We start from the raw sequence: 18,041 nt of genomic DNA on the forward strand, positions 1-18,041 counted from the left end.
AGAATGCTATTTCTTTAGTAAGATAATTTTAATAGAAATCTTTCAGATTATTTTTAAAGAAAAAGTAGTTTCCACTAATACGTTTAGCTGTTTTCTGTAACGTACACCAGAATAAAACTGCTAAGTATACCAACATGACTACCATTTTCAATCTGGTTTAGCTCCGGATAATCTATCACATATTTTCAAATCTACAATCTCAGTAATATTTGCAGTATGCATTGAGTAACGCCAGAATTTTTCTTGAAACATTTCAATTTCAGGGACAATAGCTGTGGATTGTACAGTAAGTAAATAGTTTCATTGTTTTTTTGTTCTATAATACATTTTCTTCAATTTCTCCTTAAAGCATGTAGACATACACGGTATTAGCCTTGCCAACTAAATGCATTGTATAAAATATGCTATCTCATCATTGACTAGTGAATTCTTTCTTGCCCTGAGTTAAACTTAATTGTCCACAATCACACGTGACTTCACACACGGATGGACAGTGTTGGCACGCTGAACACAGGGTATTTTAAACATGATTTTGAGAGTAAAACTAGAATTGTATTTTATAAACAGAACAAAAATCCGGGAAAATAGAGAATAACAACAGAAGAGTCATAGAAGTGAATGGAATTGTAAGAGATCAACTTGCCTGGTAATAGAGAATTATAACCCACACAAGTCCAAGTACAATTGCTGGTTTGCCATCAACAATGTCAGAAGCATTGATATTGACAAGTTTGATCTGTAAAGAAAACAGAAATACATGTTTATTGTTGAATTATTCATGAGAATGCTAGTGTCAGTATCACATCTCATCACATGGCTTCATTTTCACTACTGATCTTTGACATGCAAAATACAGATTATTTTAGTTGATTGACAACTAGAGTTGTTTATAATTCATTTTGTTTCAAATTAAACTGTATTTCACTGGACAAATTAAGAAAGTTCGCATCTCAAAATTGCAAGACTTTAAAACATTTGCTCAAAATTTCGTCAGCTAAACTTTAAATATTCTCTTTCAAAATCAAGAATAAATTGGGGAGTGGAGGGTGTCATCGTGCAAACTTTGGTACTAGAGAAACAAATCACCAAATATTCAATAGTATTTGAAATTCAAAATAGAATGGCTGCCATCCCTGTGTTATCTCTACAGGCAAAAATAAAATTCCAATTTTCACTAAGCTGGAGAAAATTTTATTTACCCCATAAGAATCAAAATGAGCCCCCAGAAGTGGTAGGCCAAAAGAATATTGTAAAAATTTAACAGTCCGACAATCTATGCCCTAGGCATCTTCTCCTTTAATTCCAAATTACTCTTTCCACTGACATCAGTTGATAAATTGTGCCACATTTCTTTCATTTGTGAGCTGGAAGTCTTTCAAACAAACAGTAACAATTTCAATAATCCAACAACGTACTATTTTAGTGTTTCCTCCTGGAAGTTGGTTACATTACAAGTTCCATGTATTGAGAATCAACTAGAGTATAAACTTTAATGTTTCAAATTTCCTGGTTTAAACTTAGTTACACAACTGATTTCCATGTATTCCTGTCAGATTATCAATGCAGCATATCCATTTCCTTTTGACACACAATGAATGGAAGTCTTTCATATGAATCACACATGCAATACTGCATCATTGACATGTGGACTCATACACCTAGATTTTATTTGAGACAGACACTTCACAAATTCCTGATGAATTTATACTGAAAATAAATCTCTCCAAGTTTTCTTTACCCATATCTTCCAGTAAATTTCTTCTTTCACACAAAGCATAATTGATCATCATGAAGTTTTTAATCATTTTGTCATTACTGCAGTATGTCTTTACAAGTGCATAATTGGACTCAAACAAACTTCAGTTAACAGAATGCAACAGAATATTGCTTTATATTTAGCAAATGATACAATTTAAAATTGGGTAGGAGTTTTTGAACCGTTTTGAATTTCATAATTACTTTTCATCTTCTTGTAAACTGGGATCAAATCTTTGTCCATAATACCTGCTTTCCATAGCCCCTGAGTCTAAACGGAAGTTGTCTGGAATGGGTTTTTGATCCATGGGGAAACATCTGCTCACAACCTTTTAAAGTTTGTATAATCTACTCACTCAGAGTACAAATAAAAATAATGGTTTGTACTTCTTTTTCTCCAGGAATTCCAGAGCTGTCTTGGTGTTGCTGAGAAAATGTAACCTTCGCAAGTTCTTTCCTTTCTCATATCGCTGTAATGACAAGACAACATGTTTGGGATTTATGGACATAAGCTACACTGTATGTAGATTACTATTTTAATTATTGTCAGCTTTCAATCGTGCAGACTTGTTCATGAATAGGATGGGGTGAAACTACTGCAACTGGTCTCAAAAGTTGCAAATTCCAAAAGCACTGCAAATTCCTCTTCATTTTGGTCTACTTGACATTTGAAATCATCTAAAATCCATCTTTGGATCAATTTCTGCAGAGTTGAAAATCTGCTATGACACTGATACTAGCCTAATAGAAGGTATCCTTAGCTTACAATTTTTCTCCTGACACAGTCTCAAGGAGTGCCAGTAGTTTGGTGCCATCTTTAATGTCTTCAAACAATTCATTGATTTGCAATGGTGGGTTTCTCTGCAACACAAAAAGAATCCAGACAAGATCAGATTATGTACAAGATTATGATGTTAAACACTACTTTTCCCTAGAACACAGATTTGTTGTGGCTGTGTGAGGATTGTTAACTTTGCTGACAGCTGTATTGACAGTATTGTAGTGTTGGATATCAACTGAAAGAAATACATAGATTTGCAGATATGAAAAAGTCTGTAGAAATCACTATCGTTCTGTGCCAAAGGTCTGTTATTTTAATAGAACAATAACTCTGAACACATAAAATGAGATAACCGAATATTCATTTTCCTTATCCATTATTCTACAATAATGTTAGATAGGAGGATTTCAATGGAGTAGAATAGCAGATACCATGAGATGACACAACCTTGTCAAAGGGACAATAGCTCTGACTTTTGATAATATTTGCATTTACATTCTTCTAGAAAGCAAGTATATTTTTTCCTACTTCTCTTCAAAGTGTTTTGAAATACATCTCGATATCACTATCATACTCACAAACAAACGCATTCTGTGCAATATCCAGTGTTCTTGTTGACGAATGAATTCCGGTCTGGACTAGAATTCATTTGTCAACAATAATGCTTGAAATTACACACATACAGGATGTGTTGACAAGTAGAACACTGGGCATTTTGATATGATTCTACATGGTTTTCAAATGAAAACAAGAAATTGAATTTCACAAACAGAGCAAAAATAATAGCAAATTCATGCAAAGCTCCAGTTGATGGAGTTCAATAAAAACAATAATCTGATAAACACCAACATTTGTGACATACACATATCACTCTAACATTATGTGTTAATCCTTACGACATTTTTACATGTATGAGTCATAAGAGGATTTACTTGCTATCAGCTTTTCTTTCTGATTTGATATTAATTATCATTATCTCTGCAAACGTAATCTCACACAGTTGAAAATATGAATTTACACCAACAAAACTCAACACTACAGGAGTATTTCCCCATTGAAATGCATATACCATACATATAGTACCGTATACTTTGCTTGTTCTACTGTTTGCTTTGCGTACATTTCAATGGACATTCCTCATATCATTAAGTTTTGAACCAAGGAAATCTATCACATTTTTGTTGTTTCTGCTGTACCATGTTTTAGTTCTTTTTTCTCTCTTCTTCCATATTTTCTTTAAAAACAAATAGTGATGAACTCAAATTCAAATATGTAATGATAATATTATGAAATCTATACAAGGAACATGTCAATATATCTCTCAAGATGAAAAAAGTGTCATAATATTGTAACAGCAAATACAAACTTGTTTAATATTCAAAGAATTCATAACATAGAACGGAATCCTTTCAATATGTTGAAAATCTGCCGTACAAACAGAATTAGGTTTTGCCTGCCTTTGTAACTAAGGTATGTAATACTACGATTCTGTCCTCAGATGACCTTCTCACCGAGGCAAGGGTCATCTGAACTCATGAAAACCTCACGTCAAACAGAAATCAAGATGGATGGATCCCAGGTCAGGTGAAATCAAGCAAAATGAAGAAGTACTTCAGAAAATTTTTCATGTCTGGTTGGTCTGTTTAACGATGGTTGCTTCCCCCAAACAATTAGCCATTGAATTGTACAGACAGCTTACTCTCCATCTCATCAATAATGTTAATAGTGATACAGACATTATCATTTTCTCTCGTTACATGTGCTGTATATATTTATAGAAAATTTCCCAAAACTAAATTTTAAACTGGAAAGCAAAATATGTCTCTTAACAGAAAAAATACAATTTGATCATGAAAATGTTACATGTAATTGAAATAAATTTTATCATATTTGTGGGATTTTCATGGGACATTGATTTGTAATACATTGTAAATGTAAATAGAAGTAAAGGTGAAAATCAATTACTTTGAACACAATTCAAGAAAACCGACCTACATTGTACATTCTGTGAATTCTATAACTGAACACAGTTTTAATAACCGGTTAGCCACTAGATTAGATAACATATGATATAATACACCACATTGCAAGTACACAGCGCTAGGCTTTGAGATATGACTATCACAAAGTTTAACTTGGGATATTTTTGATGATTTTTATTATTGCATATCTCTGTACAGATCTATATCAATGTGGGCATACATGTACATGTATGATGAACTGTCACCAATATAAACGGTAGGATATTCAGTGAAGCATTTTTATCAAAAGCTGAAGGCAGTATTGAATTGGTCAAAATGAGATGGCAATCTCAATAATTGAAATTTCATCTTTAGCTAGTGATACATTTAATGTAGGCTTTATTTTTTACAGATCAAAACATATGATGGATGCAGGCAAGACTAGCCATTGTTGGCTGATATTCGCGATGCTTTAAATTGTGAAATTAAACCCTGTCTGAGTTGATGTACTTTTGTAGTTGTTATTCTGGGGCATTACTCATTCACTTTATGCCCACTGTCCTGAAACATTTACAAATCAATGATGATATTCATTTCTTATATTTTCAACTCCAAAAAGATATGGCAACTTTCTTCAGTCAACAACTGGAAATGACAAGAACAACTGGGAATTAAAAAATTTCAGTCAGGCTTGTTTTTAATACAGTATTTTGGATTACATGTAAAAGTAATAAAAAGCAACTAAAAAGAATTTGAAGGAAGGGCAGATGTACTCTACACTGATTATTGTATTACAAAGCATATTTTGTCAATTTCACTGATATCTTTGCAAATTTCATGCCACCTTTTTATGTCATCTCTATCTTTTTTACTTCTCATGTACATGTAACTAATTTTAGTAACCATTAAACATCAACATTTTCAGGTCAGGGTAATGTTAAGATGGCAATATGACCTGACAGCCAACTACATAAAAACTGGTACTCTCCTAAATTAAAATAAGGGAAATTTAATAACCTGCGGTTAAACTCTGACTGTAGACTGACCTGACTAACAAGTTAACCTCTTCTTTTCATGCTGATTACAAATACAACTGACATATTGATGTGCCACAGAGTAAATAAGGAGTTGAATACACACGGACATTTGTCACATAAAATCAAATGACCGCCCCAACAGTTTGGTTTATCAGTGGCCATCATTGACAGCTGTGAAACACACTGGCAGGTTAGGAAGTATATTTCTGACTCAAAGAACAGATGATATCAAGGAATCTGTTTTACAAATTATGCAGACAATATTCTCTAGATTTTGTGCATTTATACAGATAGACATAATTTGGATATTATGTACTTTATCATTAATATGATAATAGCTTTTATACTATTTAATATACATGTATATTTATGAATGCATACAGATGTACTTAATAGTGAACTGACACAGATGACGGTTTATAAAAAACTCTGTATATGTCTATCAGGTTGACAATAATGTATGAAAAATCATCATTTTACCATCATACACACAAGTCAGATTCTGTGTGGTGTGTAAATCATAGATATCCTTTATACAAGTATTCTGCTTTGTGGCATTCATGCTGTTCAATTCTACCAGGACATTTCTTTCATTTAGCATGGTTGTACAGTGGATAAAACCATACATGTAAAAATTAAACTACTAATTATATTTGCTGGCCTTTCTGGTGTAAACCTAGACTACTTGAAAGAATGTTTTCTGAAGGGAGACAAATGTCACTCATCACACATGAAAGGGTGAAATACTTTTTTTAAAATCTTCATGATCTCATCTTGTAAACATGAAATCACACTGAAAATAGTGGATGAAAACTTAAAGTAGAAAAGCAAATACATTTGCCGAGCCAAAGCTGATTCTATTGGTTCAACCACTTGCTAATGAGCGAGATAAATAATTTGTTTGAAATTTAATATCATCAGAAAATAGCATTTCAATTGAAAGTTGCAGGCTTCAATGCAGAGAAGACCAGCATTTATTACTGCATCAATTACTGAACAGTCCTCCTGTTGATCATAAAAACCTCAAAAGGACATTAGATTTACATAACAATACATATTGTACCATATTGTTGGGATTACATTCCTTTTTTTTTTTTGAAAAGTCTGCAAGAACTTTGTCATCAGAATCAACAAATGAGAATTGTCGGTTCTTCTAATTTCCCTCAAATCTCAAAGTTATCAGGATAAAATTTTGAATCATGAAATTGACACAAGCAATACTCAGTAGGACTCCATTACTAAAGGCAGAATGCATCTCAGGACAGACATTCTGATCTTTCACTTGTGGAGGTTTGTTTTAAAGCTCTTGGTGTCAGAAAAGTTTTCACATCTTAGTTTTTTGAAATCAAATGTTTTATTTTTCCCCACAGAGTTAACACAGGGATGGCAGTCATTTTGAATTTCAAATACTGTAAATGCCCAGTAATTATTTTTCCCTGGTACCAAAACTTCACACGGTCACTCCTGATTTTGTTCTTAATTTGGTAGAGAACGGTTGAAAATTTCAGTGAGGGAAAGTTTGAAAAAAAGTTTTTTTCCTATTCATATACTCATATATACTCATATTCATATATACTCCATATTCGAAGTGCATATTACCTCAAAATGTACATGTACATGTGCAGTGTATACTGACTGCCAAAATTATTGTAGCCACTGCTTCTGCAGTCTTCGAGTTGAAATGGGCTTTTCCTAAACTGCAGATTTCAATTTTTTCTTTCAACAATTTGACTGGCTTCCGTGTGATGAAAGGAAGAGGATTTTATCATTTGCAGCAAAATGAGTAAAATTTATCAAAGATTGACTCAAGGAATATGACAGAAAACTCAGGGGGTAAATAAGCAAAAGAATGAAGACCAAATTTTAGTCCATAACTGTTTTCCCAATGGTCCTAAATGGAAAGAGTTATACAGAAAGTAGTCTAAAGTAAGGTTCTGTTATTTATTTTAATGTGCTACACTGGTATTGTTTCCTTCAATGGGACAAAACTAGGTGTGTGGAAAGCAATGTCTTGACATGCATGGCGTCTCTTGGCATTGCTCCATACCATTGTATTGAAGGCTATAAATCTACAGACAAACTCACAGCTACAGGCTGTGATTTGAAGGTTGCCAATTATGTATTCTTATTTAATGATACACTTTGTAAAAACACATGTGGACATTGATGTTGTGCAATGTTCCTATTGCGTGATTTACAGTCATACATGAGACAAAGGCTTCCTAACCACTTCAAATAAAATACATATTTGTCATTATGGATTCTTCAAAACTGTTTCCCTTATCAGCTGCAAACAGCTTTCTTAAATCTAATGCACCAATACTCTATCAACAAGAAAGTATCAGCAAAATGGTGGATGTAAAACTGCAAAAATGTTTCAGAATATTTACCTTGGCAAGAATTGAATTCATCCAATTTGTAAACGTCTTCTTTTGAACTAATTCTTGCTCATCTGAAAATAAAAATTAAACAATGTCAAAAGTTTAATTATGACTGAAGTGGAAACTACAAGATGAAACTATAAATTACTTTACATCTATCTCCATATTTTTAAACTCACACAATCAAAGGATTGTGGACTTGCTCTCTGTCATATAAGTTGAAATATTTATGAACTACATGTAATTTGCTGCAAAATACTTGCATCGTAAATATTTTTCTAAGGCTGGTCTCTGTAGCTGTGTACATCTGTACATTTTAAATGATTCATTATTGTGAGCTGTTATACTGACAGTGCTGTTTGGCATACCGACTGCTGTAAGAGTACTAGTCTATGGTTAGTACTAGTCTATGGTTTAGTACTAGTCTATGGTTTAGTACTAGTCTATGGTTAGTACTAGTCTATGTTAGTACCAGTCTATTGTTAGAACCAGTCTATTATTAGTACCAGTCTATTGTTAGTACTAGTCTATGGTTAGTACTAGTCTATGGTTTAGTACTAGTCTATGGTTAGTACTAGTCTATGGTTAGTACTAGTCTATGGTTTAGTACTAGTCTATGGTTAGTACTAGTCTATGGGTTAGTATTAGTCTATGGTTTAGTACTAGTCTATGGTTTAGTACTAGTCTATGGTTAGTACTAGTCTATGGTTAGTACTAGTCTATGGTAAGTACTAGTCTATGGGTGCTTCTTAACATTTCACTGTCACATTTAATCACAGGAGTACGTGCTTGTGAAATAAACTACATTGCTTAAAATAAATATATTCAAATATAAAATATTCCAATTTGCCATTCCCACCAGTATATTTATATCATTGTTACTCCAAGCATCCATACACTGGTCAAAACTTTTACATGTTAACTCAGTCTGAAATGCATATCTGATGTCAAGCACTTGATCACCATGGCGATGACATTACCAGAGGGTAAACACGATACCTCCTCATCGCTCACACTAATTATGTCGCATACTCTTCAAATCAAAATATATCTTTTTAAATATATCATTCCTGCTGATTTTTTTTTTTTGTATTTACTCAGTTTGATGTCTCTTTGTAATATCCAAGAGGACAAGTGTATTCCACCTTATCTAGTTAATTCAGATCTATCACATTCTGCTTAAGAGCACTGTGTATGACATGACCATAGGATTATACAGTAAACACTGAAAAAAATGACCACAAATAACACAAGAGAATGGAGAAAGTCTGCATAATTCTATTAATGGCATTATGAAATTGAAGTGAAGCATAAAAGCCTTAACTTTTCAAGCACTTTACAATTTAAACATTTACCAATATACTGTATGACAAATGACTCATCGTTTGCTGAACAGTTTTCAACGAGTTAAGAAACTTAATTTATGGAGGGGGAATACTTACATTATAATATCATTATGAAATAGAATTTTTAGATTATTACATTATACAAAGTACACATACCTTTTTAAGATCAGTGTTGAGTTAAGACTACATTTTTCTGTTTTTCAATTAAAAACTGATTTACTTCAGGTACAAACTTTATGTACATGTATATAATATATCAGTGTGCAATGGCAAAACAACCTAATCTCACTCTGTGTACATCAATTAAATAATATAATATACCTGGAAATTCAACACTAATTGCCTGCTGAAACTATTAGTAACACAAATATCTCCAATACAGCAAAAATTGGGGCAAATTTGACATTATGAAAGATTATGATGACATTTACTTTTAATCACTAAAATATTGAAGTTTTACAGTCTCATTGTGTAAAAGCCACTCAAAAATTTTCATGAAATATTTGTACTACATGTATTAAAGGTTCTTGTACAAACTATCTGTTGATAAAGTCCACAGTGATGATTGCTGGTAATCTATAACTGCATCACTGTATACCACATACCATGTCTTATGAAGCCAAATTGTCACATGCAATATAATACTGAAATAATATCACTTCATGACATCCAGCCAATAAATAATCAAGGTCAGCTTGCAGTGACTCAGTTTTGCTCATTACGATATGCTGGTTGAAGTTATCACAGACAACAGAATCAGGTGACACAAATTAATTTCAAAAAAGTCAACAGATGGATACATTAAAATACAAGAGGATACTTTAGCTGTTTATCAAAAATTTCACATTGTCACTTGGAATCCCTACACCATGGTAAATGGAACTGACGGGTTCTTTCACTCTTCTTGTGTGTTATTTGTTGTACATATAAATGAACTTTGGACACATTCTGCCAAACTTACACAGAACTACTTTGTGTACTTTGCAAAAAAAAACACTATAAAATGTTTTTTTCTTTAATAACATACTTTAGAGTGCCTTTTGTTGTTATACAACATTGTGATCAAATGTACATATGAAGTTTTGAAATGATTGACAAGAGAATTTGGGGTGAAATGATAACCCTCTCCAACAATTATTGCCGAAATAAATCATTATGTTGCCCTGCCAACACAAACACAACTGAGCACGCTCACAAAATACGTGATTTGTGTTTTGTTTGAGGACAATGAGAGCACAGCACTTTTGATATAAGTTGGCCCAGGCCCTGAATATCATATTTGTCTCTGTGACTGAGAGTTCAAACTCTCACACCTAATTGATGGTATTCCTTCTGACCTTATATATAATATAAATTTGGAATTTTGTTCGCAGGACATGAAACACAAGTGACCCAGAGTTGACACTGATATAGTTAGACTGTAATATAATCCCTATACATACTTACAAGATAATTATGTTTATGGAGGACTGGCAAAGAACTATCATTTTTAATGCTACATGATCTGGCTAGGCACTGAACACTGGATGTACCAGCAAATTGATAAATACTGAAATACCGCTTCCATTAAGATTTGGCAATAATTTGGTATCGTCTTCCCGTGTATCCAAAAACCAAAGGTGGAATTACACCAACACTAACAAATGTTAGAAAAGAGATGGCTCTCTGTATGTGTGTTAATCATGGTCATGGGCACAATACATGTACACACATACCAGCAATAACACATTGGGTATTCAATATCAGAATTGTGGATACTTTCAAACCACAGCACAGCACATGTAATCTACCTAGCTAGTATTAGATAAACCAGTTTTGTAACAAAAATCACTCTTGCTTATACTACTTTTGGCTACATCAGCTTTTGGAGATACAGGCTCATATCCAGACAGTTGGCATAGCAGAATGGCCACGAATGACTTCTGCTTATCTGAAACACTTCCTTTACGATAAAGTATGGGACAGATACGAAATTGTGTTGTAATACAGGAACATATGACAACTGTAAACTCACAGTATATAAATATAACACCACTGCACTGCAGCAAACAAATGAAAATAAATTCTAGAAGATTATTCAAGATTAATTGGCAAACATCATGACCCTATCTACTCAAAGCATATGTGCACCATGATAAACCACACAGCCACACCATGATAAACCACACAGCCACAGCATGATAAAGAAAACTAATTATAGACACCTGACTGGCTCTCAGGAGAGGTTTCATCACAGAACCGTACAATATACAATATGCAGTGAGTGAATAAATGACGTAGACTTTTCAGAAAACACCAATCTTCTTATTTTACCGACGTAACAATATCATGTTTTCTAATCACATTTCTGTACAGAGTAATAGTATGCTAATGAGAATTTGCAGGATGGCATCAGACTACTTTCCTGGCAAATTTGTGCGTTGAATTACACTATTGATGAATATACACTGGATGTTGACGGTTCTTCAACCTCCTGACTGCAGGAAACAAACTATATCCCGTAATAGGGCCTGGATCAACACACTCTACACATCATATATACCTTAACTATACATGTCATGCCTTGATAAGTGATATCACAGCAATACTTGCAAAATAATTACATTTTGATAAACGGTTCCAAGAAACATTATAGATAAAAATTATCATTGCTAACTTGATACTTTTAAGCAAAGACTCCAAGTTTAAACGTTTCCCCAGACAAGACTTCTTGGATGAAACATAAAAGATGCTGTATTCCCATAGAACAGAAAGTATCAAAGCATAACACAAAAACATTCCCAGAATCCAAATGTCTTACTTCTGAGTATCCATCCCTCTGGAAACTCCTCATACAAAGTTTGCCAGTGCCGATCTCCAGAGCGACGCTTTTTTCCATTCACATTCCATCACTTTGACAGCGTATCGAATGTAAACTGTACATTTATATCCATGTAGGTCAAGGAAAACATTCAAAAATATCAGCCATTCGCGGCCATGGTCTTTCCACATACACACTTTGGATCCCAGTGGTGACAACACAGGAAAGTGTTATGTTTGTGAACTTTTTGACCTTTGACCTCAATTAGCCTCCGAGACACTCTATCTGTTTGTGTGCCTGGTGTAGAATGACCATCTATGATGACCAACAATTGGTCTGTGGTTGTGATATCATACCACTGTCAGCTCCACAGGAGGTCCAACTTATTCTTTAAAATAAGGAAAACCTACAAGTCCTTCATTTACATAAGGAGCATCTACATTAACATATCTACAAAATATTTGAACTATTCTTTTCCTATCTTACACACTAGAAATTCATGATGTTAGTGACTCCAGTACAATTATTGCACATACTGACATCTGAATGTTTTTACTAGAAAGGTCCAATGAACGCAATGTACCTTGAATCACAGGTTTTTGACATGTGTATGTTATTCTCTGTTCTACTTGAGAATTGCATAGAATACAAATTTACAGTAAAAAAATAAGACAAACTTTTCTGTCAAAACTGGGAGGTATTTTATGTTATCCAAAGATGTGTAGAAGAGATGAACCCTGGTGACATATCCTACACTTTGACTAAAACTGGAACTTTCATTGGAAGCTATTGCTGCTGATCGACACCAGTAGGGTAAGTCTAAAGATTCTGTGGAGCTCTCTCATACGTAAATATTCTCCCAATCAATTTGTCAAATATGCATGTGTAGAGTGTGTTTTCAGAAAGTCTGTCACACTCTACCAACAAACACATTACATGTATCATGATTGACCATAAACGTACCATTTCATAACAATCAACCACTGCAAACAAAATGCAGCAATGGAAAGTCAGTTACTACTTTAGCCAACAGTATATGGTTCAAGAATATCACCTCCAAGTTTGACATTTGCGACACTTTTCTATTTCCAAAGTTTTTCTTTCATGTACATGTACATGGATGTGGTATCCATGGGCTTGAATTATTTACAGCAAATTGTTCCGATAAAAGGCAGTCGGCTTGTCAACAATGAAGAGATTTCTTCATGGGTTTAAATATATAAATCAAATTAAGAAATCAGTTGCCAGGACCACTTTTTGTTTCAAGTCACTCATATACATGTACCGGTAGTTTGTTGTATACTTTGAATCTGTGTACATTGCCATCTTACAGCAATCAAAGTTTTCAACATTTGTCTGTATGAAAGGATATAAAGTAATTGTAATGAAACTTTATATACAAATAAAAGTAAGAAGTTCACTTCTCTAATCTTAAAAATTAAAAGATACACAAGTACAAAAATCCAAACAGACATCTACCATAAGGCACATAAATACTGGATATATATCATGTAAGTGTGTCAGGGTAATAAACAGATAATTATTACCCCGCTGAATTGCTTTTTTATTATTTGACACCGTAGTGAAAGAAGGACACAAGAGTACAGCCTGTGATTTCAAAATCACTTAGGTGTAACCTCTACACTTTAGAAAATAGAAAAATTTTCTTTAATTTGATATATTATCTATGTACTAGAACTTTCTAGTGACAGAATAAGAATGAATATCTTATGCACAGATGCATTGTGTATTCCAACTGATACTGTCTGAACCAATGAAAGCTACATTCGCTGCAGCCTTTTTACACATGTATGTAATTCAGAAATTTTTCCTGTTTGTCAAATACAGTTTCTTATTATACTTCCAAAACTATAATAAAATGCCTATGTTTTCAATTTGTTAACACAGCATTCCAATGTTATGCTTGCTTTAGTCAAGACAGGAAGTCATCTGCCAACAATAACAATATTGTTAACCATGCCCGGTGTTGGTAGATCAGCGTATTTTAGGGAAAAGTCAAAACCGTAGAACAGAAATACCAGAAATATTACTGCATGTTACCGTCCCTTTAATACAAAAACAATATCAAATTATCATTGATTAAATTCTGACCATTGATTGAAAAGTCTGAGGTAAAGGTTGATGTCAGGTTCAAAGCCAAAGTGTAAATGTACATGCACATCTTTCTCCCCTATCACTTATCTACAATACATCATCAATCATTTCAAAATATTTGCATATCTACTCAATATGCCTCCACCAAACAAACATGACATTCATGTAGATCTCTACATGTATTACACGCCTATACAAATGAACAAGTGCCACTCATACTTTGCTTATAGGAAATTTTAACAATTATTTTTCATAACCGAGAATTAAAATCTGGACACATTGTGCAATGTTTGGACAGAAGAAGGGTTTTCTACTGATGTCTTGAATTAAAATAACTATCACTCTATGTTAACTTGAGTTAGTAAAAAGAATTAAATTTTCAATTTTCCTCAAAGAAAGAGAGTGCCAACTCTACTGGCTTCAAAATGAGTCCATCACAACCTGTAGTCCAAACAACTTAAGTAATGGTGAAGATGCCTCCAAGGAATCACAAAGGCAGCCCTGACAATCAAAGTTTCACACCCTGATATTGTCTACAGACTTTGAAGTCAAAAACTCGCACAAAGTAAAACAAGGAGCAAACAAACCCTTTTCTTTTTTTCCTTTGATCAAAAGATGCAAGCAATCCTACTAAAGTTCACTTAATGAACTTCTCAAATGTCCAAACCAGCATTGTCCATGAAATATATTACCCTCATAGTTTGGTTGCCATTAGTAATGACCTGAATACTTTATTCATAGCATTCTACTGATGATACAGTCCAACTGGAACATGTCACGTACACCAAACCTGCCGCACTTGCTCCAAAGAAATTAAATTTCCTCACTTTGTTTGCTTTTTAATATTTCATAGATTAATATTTGCTGCTTAGTTTGAATGCAATAATGTATATGTTGACATATTCAGTTTATATATCATTGATAATTAGATTTAAGACTGCTTTTGCAAAAAACCTGTCCATTTGAAATTAATTTTGTGACCACCGTCAGAAAACCAGTATTTTTGAATGGATAGAAAGTAAGCTGAAGGTAATGAAGACAGCTGTATGCTGAAAGTGTAATGGTATGGATGGTATTGCTACTGAGGCAATGATAAGAGTTTATTTTTTGTTACTTGTACTGAATATATCAAACAAAATTGTCTTTTTTTAAGTTGGCAAATAAATAATCAACAAAATCAACAATAACAAAATGACAAAACTTTCAAATTCACATCGAAAATATTTAAAGAGCTATGTTGGGTGTTCTAACATTGTCTGAGCGGTGACCAATATGCTATATAAATGAATGGTTCTAATGACAAAGTCCAACCATGAAATAGACCACTTGACAATAACCCTATTGTAGCAACTATTGATTTCAAATCCTGATCAAACAATAGCTTGAACTGAACCCGACAAATGAGACTGCTCATGTTGGAACACAAGGCATGATTTACCACGCCATCACATGTCCATGGCTCTCGGTCGATTGTGGCTCAATAGCATAACGTCTGTTAAAAGTACAACAACCATGAACATGCTGTTTTATCAGATAACCTTCACATGTAAAGATATGATTGTCATGCCATGTCAATGGATTCTTTTGTCAGATTCTTTCGTAACTCAAAGAATAATCATCTTACTTTGTCCATGGACAGCTGTCATTTGTAACATGTCACTATTTCGTAATATTTGTAATATTGCAACACTGCATTAAACTCACTATCTTCAAGTAAATTTGTGTAATTTACACAAAATTTTTCAATATGACTTTTATTAAAGTGTGCATCAGTATAAACATCAATCATTAAAATGTATTCTCACTTTCTGGCACAGATAAATTATTTTTTTTCATTTAAAACGACCATATGTTAGATTTACTGCTCCTGACGTTCATTTTCAAACAGCGTTCAATAAACTGCAAGTTGACCAAAAATAAATTGAAAGTTACATAACCTGGACAAAATGAATATATCATCATTAACGAGCAGAAGGTTACTCTGCAAACTGCACAAACTTGCAATGAAAACTCAGTTCAACTTTCCCAGGATATTCTGCGGGGAGGGAGTTTCCCCACATTTCACGTTGACCTTGCCCCCAAGTGCAAGGGTCAGTTGACCTAACTTGACTCGATGTTGACCAACTCAATGTCACCAAAGATATGGAAAAAGTTGCCAGTTTATGCAAAAAATAAGACCACGACATTTCAGTGAGTAATTGCAGTGATAATGCAATGAAAAATATGATCTCCTGACCACATTATACAAATAAATGTAGACATGCTAGCTATCATTCATTCACAGATGTTCAAAGTGTACACAGTATGTATCAGTGTCATCAAACTTTCTGGTCTTGCCCGTTCAAATAATTACCGCACATACTGATGGTAATATTGCAACTGCAAAGGTAAAACTATTTTATAACTTTCAACAGCACTGCCAAGCTATACCATTCCGTATACTGACACAAGCAGTCTTTAACCGCATTTTCCACCAAGCAATAACATTATCACTATACATACATGTACAGGTATACATCTAAGTGCACACTGAATGGGGTCACACTATCAATTGATGACTGTTTTCACATGGACATAATGATATTTCTACCATTACTCAAGCCCTGACATCAACTTATCTTGTCATGTTTGGATACTTACATCCAACCTTAAAATCAACATGGACATACATCATCTCATCCCTGCCCCTGCCTTGTTTCCTGTCATCGTCTCCTTTGCTGCTCTTTCTGCCGAGTCTCCGAATTCTCCGCAACATCACAGAGTTTTACGAGTTCCCGACTCAGCAATGTGCACACAACATACAACTCACAAGTAATACCACCGCAAAGTGGAAACGCTGCCGTACAACAGATGCACCTGTGGAAGCCAGGTTAATAGAATTTCCTGCACCAGGGTGTGCGACTGTGGCAACAGACTTTGGTTAGGGTCCCATAGCTTTCATGGCGCACAACAGCTTGCGTGTATGCTTGTCAGTTGAACTGGTAACTACAAATGGCTAAATATAGCACTCCAAGTGAATTTTGCAAATATAAAATGCATGTATGACACATAGGGCTATTTTAAACGCATGCCCTTATAATGCTACACACAAACATACGCTGCCGTTAATTGATGTATAGCGCTGTACAGACTACGAAGCTTAAGTTAAATGCCACTGTAATTCAGGAGGGAAAAAACATGGTGTGCATGTTGTAATTTATTGATTTGCCGTTTTCCTACTTCAATGAAATACCATGTGCTTTAAACAATGCTAATTCCCTGACAATGAAATGTACACATTCCTGTCTCTGGGTCTGCAACTACCTGACTTCACATGGAGACTGATCTAGTGGCTTTACCATTGCTGCAGCTCTACCTTGGTGATTTGTGAATGGGGCTTAGTGAGCATTTATTCCATCACAGTACAAACCATAAACAAATGACACTACTGATGAGGAACACATGTCACTTATTACTCACTGCTATGGTTAATGAGCGTAAAATCAACAGGTGTCATCTTGACAGCATCCACAGATAAATTTCATAAGCTGCCTAAAAGTACAAGATGTCATAAAAGCCGTGCTGTATGATTGGAGACCCCTCACAGAGCTAATGACCTTTCTTTTCAACGGGAATTAAAGAAAATATCGCCACTGATTTATTTCTGTATTTTCTTTTTCTTTCTAGTGCCAAAGCAACCATTGAATTTCGAGACACAAAAAGTATGTTCTTTTTTTTGGAGGGGGATGACTCTATCAATATATCACATATAGTACAGGTGTCTACCCACCATCAATCTTGGCAGCCTGAACACATACAAAACAAAATATGTATTGTCCTTGGGTAAACCAATGCGGGTACAAATTCTGAGTGACTGCTCAATATT

At 34.1% G+C, this 18,041-nt stretch overlaps 1 protein-coding gene across 1 annotated transcript in view; it reads right to left on the minus strand.

Annotated features, from left to right (window-relative positions):
• Positions 1-634: 634 nt before the first annotated feature.
• LOC139148851 (calmin-like) overlaps positions 635-18,041 on the minus strand; it is a 44,585-nt gene continuing 27,178 nt past the window's right edge. Inside the window, exons 3-6 of the mRNA XM_070720280.1 lie at positions 7,925-7,986; positions 2,522-2,616; positions 2,005-2,041; positions 635-736 (exon numbers count right to left, since the gene is read on the minus strand). Coding sequence (XP_070576381.1) covers positions 635-736; positions 2,005-2,041; positions 2,522-2,616; positions 7,925-7,986 — 296 coding nt within the window. The remainder of the gene's footprint in view (positions 737-2,004; positions 2,042-2,521; positions 2,617-7,924; positions 7,987-18,041) is intronic.

The sequence above is a fragment of the Ptychodera flava genome, chromosome 14 (genome assembly GCF_041260155.1).
Source record: "Ptychodera flava strain L36383 chromosome 14, AS_Pfla_20210202, whole genome shotgun sequence".
In the NCBI taxonomy this organism is placed as follows: domain Eukaryota; kingdom Metazoa; phylum Hemichordata; class Enteropneusta; family Ptychoderidae; genus Ptychodera; species Ptychodera flava.